This window comes from Rhinoderma darwinii, chromosome 10, assembly GCF_050947455.1.
Source record: "Rhinoderma darwinii isolate aRhiDar2 chromosome 10, aRhiDar2.hap1, whole genome shotgun sequence".
NCBI classification, from domain to species: domain Eukaryota; kingdom Metazoa; phylum Chordata; class Amphibia; order Anura; family Rhinodermatidae; genus Rhinoderma; species Rhinoderma darwinii.
This window is the reverse complement of record NC_134696.1, coordinates 9,590,395-9,601,037: the sequence shown is the minus strand read 5'-3', so window position 1 is coordinate 9,601,037 and position 10,643 is coordinate 9,590,395. Positions and strand designations below refer to the sequence as shown.

Genomic DNA, 10,643 nt, shown 5'->3' with positions numbered 1-10,643 from the left:
AGCGTTATTTTTCCCGTCAAAATGACAGACACCGAGGTGGAATGCTGGTGTCCGTTATTTGATGAATCCGGCACTGTGCCATGGTTTCCATTTATGAAGGAAACCTTGACGCAGAGGTGAACATGGTATAACATCATATTTGTTAAATAGGCTATAATATTTACTCATAACATAGTAAACATAAATTACCATCTACTTTTCAGAATGGCGCCTGGCCCAAAACCTAAAAGTGGTGCTCAAAAGCGCAGACAAAGAAAGGACGAGTTAGCGCAGACGGCTAAACTACCAAAAATTAGTTCATTTCTTAAACAGGCTGAGAAAGAACAGAGTGAGATACCAGCCCCCTGCAGCAGCACTTCTGGTGACAGTGGTCAGATCAGCTTTATAGAAGAATGTGAAAGCAGTGCACAGGCAAGTGGCCAGGGTGAGGAGAATGAAAACTTACCAAATATATCTACTGAGGCTTCAGAAAATGCAGAGTGCTCAGAGACAGCGTCGAATAACGAATCCTGTGAAGCAGTTACTATAGAGAGTCAGAGTGAGGAACCTTCCAGAGAATATCTGGATGAAACATTTGTAGATGATGAAGGTCATGATACAATTGCTGATAAATTTCCAACAGACCGTGGTAATTTCCCATCAGAGCTTACAGACAGTCAAACAAAGAGATTCATCATTTCTCAGGGGTCTTGTAGGCCACTCATAACATTTCCACGAGACCAAAAACAGGGAGGACGTTGTTTTTCCCATACATTTTACACTAAGAGAACACAAGCTGGAGTATTGCTCCAACGTTCATGGTTGTGCTATTCTCCAAAACTAGACTGTGCCTACTGTGAACCATGTTGGCTTTTTGCTGATCGTACCTGTGGTGCCTACAATTCAGCATGGGTGAATGGTATGAGAAATTGGTCCCATCTAACACAGGCAGTGCATTATCATGAAAGCTCCATGCAGCACATTCATGCTTGCATGTTGATGCAGCAGTGGCGCAGTCACGGTACTGTAGATGAAGAAAACGAAAGGGAAATTAGAAAGCAAAAAAACTTCTGGAGGCAAGTGCTTGGCAGAGTGATTAATGTGACATTAACACTAGCAATGTGTAATCTTCCTTTCAGAGGTCACACAGAAGTGATAGGCCAAGCAAACAGCGGTGTTTTTTTGTCTTTTATTCAGTTGCTAGCAAGGTATGACTCTACTCTGCAGCAGTTATTGGAAATGCCAAGGGGATCTGTCCGGTATCTTAGCCATAGAGTACAGGATGAGATAATTGCTTTATTGTCAAAGAAGATAGAGCAGGATATTGTTAATGAGATCAAGAGCTCTCCATTTTTTTCCATAATAATAGATACAACACAAGACATTTCTAAAACTGACCAACTTAGTCAGATTTTTCGTTATGTGACAGTTGAAACAAATCAACAGAATACTGTTACAGCATTAAAGATAAATGAAGTTTTCCTCGGATTTCATGCCATCACGGATCAGACCGCTGCAAGCCTTGAAAAAGAAATTGTATTAAGTATTGAAAATAAGGGTCTTGACATAAGTAGATGTCGTGGACAAGGGTATGATGGTGCAGCAAACATGAGTGGCATATATACAGGCGTGCAAGCAAGAATTTCTAAAAGGGAACCTTGTGCACAGTATATACATTGTGCAGCTCACAATTTAAACCTTGCTTTAAACGATTCTGTCCGATACATCCCAGAAATAAACAAATTTTATGATGTAATCGAAAAATTGTACCAGTTTTTTGGAAACAGTATCAAAAGATGGGCATTATTGTCAGAAATATCTTCTGCATCTGAAACTGCTAACATTACGCTGAAGAGACTGTGTCCAACTAGATGGTCTTCCAGGAATGATTCCATCACAGCACTGAGGTACCGTTACACGGATATACTAAAGGCACTGACAAAAATCATCCTGAAGTCAGACAAAAATTCCAGTGACATCAACGATGCCTCTAGTCTAAAAAAGAACATCAGCTCCTTTGAGTTTGTGATGATGGTTGTCCTGCAGTCAAGGATTCTGGATGTTGTAGGACCAATTTCAAAGTGTTTGCAAGCCAAAGACACAAATATAGAAAAAGCAACACAATTACTTCAGAACGCAGTTGAAGTTTTTCAAAAGTTCAGAAGTGACTATCAGGGAGCGAAAGACAGTGCCATAAAATTATCAGAAAAGTGGGGCATAGGAGTTATATTTGAAAAAAGAAGAAATAAACGTGTAAAACGACAGTTTGATGAGTTGTGTCAAGATGAACGGCTCAACGATGCTGAGAGGTACTTCCAGGTTAACATCTACAATTCCTGTCTAGACACAATCATAATGCAACTAAAACAAAGATTCCAAAGTCTTCATGCAACAGTGAAAAAATTTAAAGCAATCCTTCCCAGCTCACTTTTGTCAGCAACTGATGAGGAACTTCAGAATGACGGAGAGAATCTTGTGAAGCATTTCAAAAATGACTTTTCACCAGCTCTCCCTGTACAACTCATTTCTTTCAGAACGTGCTTAAAATCACAAATTGCACAACTGACCACTGTAGAAGAAATAGCCAAGCTATTAATTGTTGAAAACAGTGTGTTATCTACAAGTTTTCCAGAAGTGTGCACAGCATATATTTTGTTCTTGACATTGCCAGTAACAGTGGCTAGTGCTGAACGCTCGTTCTCAAAACTAAAACTAATCAAGAACTACTTGCGGTCTACCATGGGACAAGAAAGGTTAAGCGGATTGGCTATGTTGTCCATAGAAAATGAACGTGCTAGAATGATTGACTTGAATAAGATCATTGATGAATTTGCAGAAAGGAAGGCAAGAAGGAGGAGTTTTAAGTGAATCAATCAACTCTCAGACAGACCAGTAAATGACAGGATCAAATATTCCCAGTTATCTGCCTAAACAGATTGAGTTTTGCTCTTTTGCATACGTTTTTCTATGCCTACATTGTATGGTTGACTACTTTTCAGTTGCCTTGATTCGGCTTTGTTGTGTAAGTTTAAGTACACAGTATTGTTTATTAGCTTTGTATAGTAAGTATTATTTATTTAAAAATGTTTTGCTTTTTTTTCATTGATTCCTCATGGCAATACTTTTACATTCCGTATGTGACATATTGAGATTCAGTCCTGCTTGATAGGTAACAGTGCAGTAAGCTAAGCATGATAAGATCATCTAAATTATTGCATCTCAGTTGCATGAGTGCTTTGTGTTATATTCAATGATTCAATTTAACCTAAGTCTCTAAATGTGGGCAAAGAAAATAAAAAAACTATACTCACCTCCTCCCTCGCCTCCGTTCACCCGCCGCAGCCCCCATCCTCCTGTCTCGGTCTGTGTTACAAGTGTACAAGGCTGCACTGGTGACGCGCTGCCGATGGCACGTGACCGCTGCTGCCAATAACTCCTCATTGGTGTGCTGCTGAGGACAGTAGTTCCACAGCAAATCGCTGTTGAGGGCATTGATTGGCTGCAGCGGTCATGTGCCATCGACCGCGCGTCACCACAGCAGCTTTGTAAACACAGAAAGGGATAGGGGCTGCGGAGGGGGAACGGAGGCGCCGGAGGAGGTGAGTATAGGTTTTTCATTTTCTTTGCCCACATTTAGGGACTTAGTTTAGATAAGAATTTAACCCGGAAAAAAATGTGTTACTTGTGTTCTAAACTGGTAATAAAATGTACAATATAAATCTTCCTTCATAATTTTTATTAGTAAGGTTTATTTTTATATGCATATATATGTTTAGGTAACTTTGTCGGTATTGGGGGGGGGGCGGGGGGGCCCTGGCACATTATCTGCACAGGGGCCTTTTGCAGTCTGTGTCCGCCACTGGTCTGCCATCTTTGTTCTCCGGCAGGGCTTCATAGGTGGCTGTAAAAATCATGATATACTGCAATACGTTAGTATTGCAGTGGATCGTGTGAGCAATCCAATAATCGCTGGTTCAAGTCCACTCGGGGGACTTCTAAACTGAATTTTAAAAAGTAAAATAAGACCACAGTTCGCTTCGTCCCAGACAAGTAATCTTTAAGCTGTTGGATTACAATGACAAGGTGGCACTCATGAAAGCTTTCCGCAGCAGATCGCGTCCTTTGGAAATAATGGGCATGAAAGTGCTACTTTTTGAGGATTTCTCTGCGGAGGTTGCAAAACGAAGGCAGGCTTTCAGCAAGATCTGCACCGCGCTGTTCCAAGCGAAAATACGCTTTAACCTGCAGTACCCAGCCATCTTACGGGTGTTTCAAGAGAACGGGCGGAACAAGGTTTTCACCACGCCACAGGAAGCAGTGGACGCACTTACAGAGCTTTGCAGGCACAGACCCCAGCAAGAAGAGGAGCGTCACAGTCCAGCATACAGTCCAAATCGCAAGTCAAGAGAAGCCAAACGGAACCGACAAAATATGGAGCGAACCTGGGCAGAAGCTTTAATGCCCACACCAGGAAGATCCCGGGGGGGTCGAGCCGGAAATGGAGGGGACTCTCCGAAGCCGCAGAGTCGAATGCGGGACCGCACCCGATCTACGTCTCCTGATTGACGGACGAAGTTCTTTTCAGCACCATTTTATTTAAGCTGATGTGATGATGATTTTGTGGACGCTGTAGACCAATTGCAGATTCCGACCGGCTACAGATAAGTTTGCAGATAATTTGAACGTTTTGAGGGCGATATTTGGCGGTTTTATACGGCACTCTGTACCGGTCAACAGCTGACCTAATGTTATAATGTTACAATGTTGAAATTTATGCATTTTTGATATTTCCCTGCATTCTCGCTACAGGAGATTAGTGAGTGAGTTAGATCAGGTTCTGAGATTTTTCCTTGTGGGCGGGATCGACCGGGAATGAGACAATGCCTCCCCCACGCAAGGGATTCGTTATATCTGCCACAGATGGCATACTGGGGGAAGTTGCGGTAGGAGATCTGGGAAAAGGAGGCATGGAAACCTAGAGGCGAAACAAGATTTATGTGGATATGTGAGGATATAATCCAAACGGACTCTAGGGTGTTAAACCGACGATATGAGAATGTATAAATGTGTGCACAGGTGACAAAGGGGTAAGAGGTGGTAAGGGCAGGTGCTGCTTCCTCATTGAAGGAGACATATATGCAGGTCTGGGGGGGAGGGGGAGGGAGGGGCGTGATTTGACACAACAGAAAAAAGTGAAGTCACTTACACCAGTGGGTATTAAGGGGCTGATAACCCTTGCCGTAGGTGATTTTATGGTTTTGTTAGATAAGGGCCGGATGGCCTTGACATGGAGTTTGGTTCTGGTTTATAAGCCGGGTTTTGGTTATGTTATTAATGTTTATACATGGCTCTTGGAAAAAGGCGGATCTGACTCCCCGAACCTATCACGACTTTTAGGCACTTTAGCTCATTTTATGCACGGCCCAATAACATGAAAATAGTCTCTTGGAACGTTAAAGGGCTGAGATCCCCACAGAAACGGACCAAACTTTTGCGACACATGAAACGATTGCACCCAGATGTGGCCCTATTACAGGAAACTCACCTTACCGAGCCAGAGTTTAAGTATTTGCAAAAATTCTGGGTGGGTCAGGTTTTTGGCTCGTCGGCAAGGGAGGGTAAGGCGGGAGTTATAATTTTGGTACATAAAAATTTAGCGTTTACGCTGGTGTCCCAGGAACGGGATGACGAGGGCCGTTGGATCCATCTAGTGATGGAACATGCAGGGGAAACTATCAGTATTCATAATGTGTATGGCCCAAATACGGTTAACACAGGTTTTTTTGGTCATTTGGAAACCCAACTCCAGCAGGATCGCACTAGGTTTTTGATTCTGGGGGGAGACCTTAACACTGTGAGGTCTTCAAAGGCAGATAGGAGCGCAGGGACTAGTTCGCAGAGAAATAGAGATAAGATCTTGCCCGACTTTTTAAGACACATGGCCCTAATAGATGCGTGGAGGAGTCTACACCCAGATGCGCGGGAATATACACATTTCTCCCATGTTCATCAGTCATGGTCGCGTATTGATTACTTGCTAGTTAATGACGCATTATCGCGACGATTACGTGAAGCGGCGATTGAAGATCTAGTTATTTCGGACCATGCCCAGGTTACCATTACCTTGGCCGACACAGTAGCTAGAGGAACGGATTTTATCTGGAGGTTTCCCGCCTTTCTGGCAAAGGATGAGGGCTTTATACAGAACCTTAAGGGGTGGTGGATGGAATTTGATGGGCATAATGTATCGCATCGTTCAGAACCATCATTGTATTGGCGTACAGCTAAAGTGGTAATAAGGGGGAAAGTTATGCAATTTATGTCTAATCTTAAACGCAAGACGACCGAAGGATACAAGGCAGCGAGCGACAGATTACGGCGTGCATACACAGCATTTCTACACTCTCCATCACCGCCATTGGGGGAGAAATGGAGGGAAGCCAAGCGACAGTTTGATCAGTGGTTAGACAAAAGAGAGAGTATTTACCGGTCCCAATTTGATGCCGATCTAATGCGTTTCGGCAATAAAGCGGGCAAATTATTAGCGCGATTAGCGAAGGGGAGGTATGCACCGTCACACATTTCCACACTTAACGAATCTAATGGAACTTCTACCTCAGACCCCAAAAAAATCAACACCATATTAAGTAAATACTACCAAGCCCTTTACTCAGAAACTCCCATAGATCTCCAAAAAGGGAGGGAATTTTTGGAGAAGGTGAAGCTGCCAGGGCTCACTCAGGAGCAGAACGGTCACTTGAGCGCAGAGATTACATTAGAGGAAGTTCGGAGCGCCATTAAGACCTTATCTAACGGAAAGGCCCCGGGTCCGGATGGATTCACAGGAGAGTTTTTTAAATCTCTGAGAGAAGAAATCAGCCCTACCTTGGTGGCATACTATAATATTTTACTAAGGACGGGTGCTTTACCAGCAGAGGCCAAAGTAGCGCATATAAAGGTGTTACCCAAGAAGGGGAAGAATCCTCTTGACCCGGGGTCGTACCGTCCCATTTCACTGATAGACCAAGATCAGAAATTGCTCACAAAAATTTTGACCAATCGGCTGGCTATTTATCTACCCACACTGGTGGGAAAATCACAAGTAGGATTTGTAAAGGGCAGGGCAGCATTGACGAATCTACGCAAAGTGTTGACGGTGCTAGAAACAGTCGGGCACGATCCCCAGCCAGGTACCAGCCGGCACTATTAGCGTTAGACGCAGAGAAAGCCTTTGATAACATACAATGGGAATGGCTGGGGATGGTGCTGGACAAAATGAACGTTCAGGGAGACTTCCGGGTCTTCCTGAAGGGTGTCTACAATAACCCGCAGGCACGGGTTCACTCCTCAGGGTTCCTGTCGGATCCCTTCCAATTACATAAAGGAACACGACAGGGTTGTCCCCTGTCGCCCCTGTTATTCAATCTCGCATTGGGACCTATGGCTAGATTTCTGGAGAAATCGGATATGTTCAGAGGCATTCAAGTAGGGTCTCGGGCAGTGAAGTTAGCCCTGTTCGCTGATGACGTTATACTTTTTATGTCAAATCCTCAAGAGCATTTAAGGACAGTTTTTCAATTTTTGCAGGAATTTGGGCAATGCTCGGGATATAAAGTCAACCTAGCTAAAAGCGAACTGCTGGAGTTGGGCAGGCCATTGCCTAAGACCTTTTGGCAATCCTTGGGGTGTGGGATATCCCCGGTTGAACATTGCATTACTTATCTGGGTATCAGAATAGGGAGGGTGCCGGACACCCTGTATGGCCTAAATTATCCCCCGTTAATTAAAAAAATACAAGCGGAACTCACTAGATGGGGCCAATTGCCGTTGTCTCTCCTGGGAAGGTGCCACCTGATTAAGATGGTTAGTTTCCCCAGATTGCTATACCCCTTTCAAACAATCCCTCTCTTATTGAAGCATGTGGATGTCTCTAAACTTTTGGCCTCATTCACTAAATTTATATGGGCAGGAAAAAGGCCTCGCATAGCACTTACCAAGCTTATGATGGGCAAACAAGAAGGGGGTGTGAACTTTCTGAATGTCAGGGGTTATAACGTGGCCTGTCTCTTTCGTCATGTAGTAGATTGGCTTCACGAAACTAGTAATTATTCCAACTTAGATCTGGAGGGGGAGTATGCCTCACCCTGGAACCTGAAAGCTTTGTTACATTGTAGAGTTGCTTCTCTTCCGTGCCGTCTCAAAACCTCCATTGTATTGAGAGATACAGTCCTAGCTTGGAAAGTGGTACGTAAGCAGTTTGGGTTACCTCACCTGGTATCGAAATATATGGCGTTGAGCGGACACCCGGAATTTTTACCGGGAGTAGGCAAGGGGGACGGATTTGCCTCATGGGGGAGGGTAGGAATTCACAACGCAGGGGATCTTATGCACATAGAGGAAAGGAGGTGGTTAACTGGGGAGGAAATCACCACTAAACTCAGACCCATAGCAGGTAGGGTCAATTTTTTACAAATACTTCAGGTACGAGCATTTTCACACCTCCAGGCTCAGGGATTTGAGTATGGAAGCTACCTCGCACACTTTAGATGAGGTCATAGGTCCAACAACTGGGCGAGCGACCATTTCAGGGTTGTATAGAGCACTGAGAGATGGTTTTGTTCGTCCGTAATCAAGGATTAGTTTCAAAAACTGGGAACAGTGGACCCAAGATCCAGGTATAGGAGAGATCATACTGGGGGGTTGGGAGATGGTACGGAAGAGTGTTATAAATGAGAGCTGGAGGGAAACCTATTTTAAGTTGATGCATGCAGCTATATATGGCTTTAATATTTTGCCTTCACAATCCTTCCTGTCCCAAGTGCAATACACCACTGACGAATTTGTGGCATGGAGTGTTGGGGGGCGTACATACGATACGATTTTGGGGGATGGTACAAAAATATATTGAGGATCATTGGAAAGCGAACCTCCCAATGACGCCTCAAGCGCTACTATTCCATCAGGCGCGGCCGCCGGAGGAAGAGGGTGCTCGAGGAGTGAGATCACGTCCAGTGCTGGTGCACACGATTTTACTGGTAGCCTTGAGATGCCTGCTGAGTAAATGGTTGGAGGCAGACATGCCGGGGATAGAACTGATTGTGTCACGGCTGAAACAGTTATTAGTTCTTGAGAGGGTGGAGGTGGAAAGGCGGAAGGAAACGGGAACCAAGAAGCTATTTGATAAGTGGCAAATATTCAAAGAATCGCAGTGCACAGCAGCCGAAATAGCGGAAATTGTTAAGCCTTTCCAGCACACAAAGTGGTATTATACGCAGCTCTTGGCAGGCACTTTAGGGGGGTTGCAACTTTGAACTAGTTGGGGGATAAATGATAAGTAGAAACTCATTGATGACCTAAGTCGTGTCGGGGTTGGGGGAAGTCATGTTTTCGGTCCATATGAAGATCGACACTTATGCCATGTTTATATGTTATGTTATGTTGAATTTAATTCAAAGTTAATTCAATGACAGCTGAGTGCTGCGCACTCATGATGTAACTTTTACGTGGAATGTTTGTAAGAAAATGTGAAAACTGACAATAAAAAGGATATTTAAAAAATAAGTAAAATAAAGTTTTTTACAAATATCCCCAAAAATAATATTTACATTTCTAAAAAATTCCCTCTGCCCATTTTTTCTGTAGAGTAATGTTAAACAACATATAAGTTAGCATAACTGATATCGCCGCGTTTGCAAAAGTCCGAACTATTACAATCTGATGTTATCTAAGCCACTCGCTGAACACCGTAAAAAAAAACAATAAAAATGTTTAAAACACCCAAATTGCTGTTTTTTGGTCACGTTAGTTTCCCCAAAAAGTAGAATAAAAACTAGTCAAAAAGTCGCACCCCAAAATGGTAACAACAAAAGCTCGCCTCGCAAAAAATAAGCCCTCACATCGCTCAATCAACGGAAACATAAAAAAGTTATGGCTCTCAGATTTTGGTGACACAAAACAAATTTTTTTAACAAATAGTTTTACAAAGTGGTAAAACATGAAAAAATATAAAGTCGATATCACCGTAATCGTATTAATCCGTAGAATAAAGTGAACATGTAGTTATTACTGCACGATAGACGCCGTAAAAGCGAAATCCCCCAGAAAATGGCGCATTTGCTTTTTTTTTTTTTTTGCTAATTTCACCCCACAAATAGTAATAAACTAAAATAAAAAATTCTAAATTGGTCGTGTCATTAAGGAGTCAAATCAAAAGAGGGAGTGGGGGAGGGAAAGACGCCAAGCTGCAGGGTCCAAAGAGGACGAAGGGCATTACTATCTTATAGGGAGCTCTATAGCCCCCCTACCATGTGATCACTGGCCAATCCCTGTAGATCAGGATGATGTGATGCCACCCACCATTTATTTATTCTTAAAGTGACCCCCAGGTCAAAGCTCCCAACCGCATGCCCCTGGGGAACTGAAAAGCTCTATACAGTGATCTGCATGTAATATAATTATTAACCCCTTGATGTTGCAACCAATTTTGTCGGTTAAGCTGCAAATAATTTTTTCCGCTTTTGTCTCCCTTCATTGTGACCATTTTGCAGTACATTTAAATTAGCATTTAAAGGAGAACTCCACTTTATTGTTTTATTGCACCCTCCATTTGTACATTGGTGTTTCACTGGAGTGCTGTGTGTAGAAATACTTACCGATCCCCGAAT

The 10,643-nt window shown here is 43.2% G+C and overlaps 1 protein-coding gene across 1 annotated transcript; it reads left to right on the top strand.

The window, feature by feature from the left end:
* Positions 1 to 204: 204 nt before the first annotated feature.
* On the top strand, positions 205 to 3,257 carry LOC142662359 (zinc finger MYM-type protein 1-like). The gene has a single exon (XM_075840585.1). The coding sequence runs from the start codon at positions 205 to 207 to the stop codon at positions 2,845 to 2,847; it is 2,643 nt and encodes an 880-aa protein (XP_075696700.1). The 3' UTR covers positions 2,848 to 3,257.
* Positions 3,258 to 10,643: the final 7,386 nt, after the last annotated feature.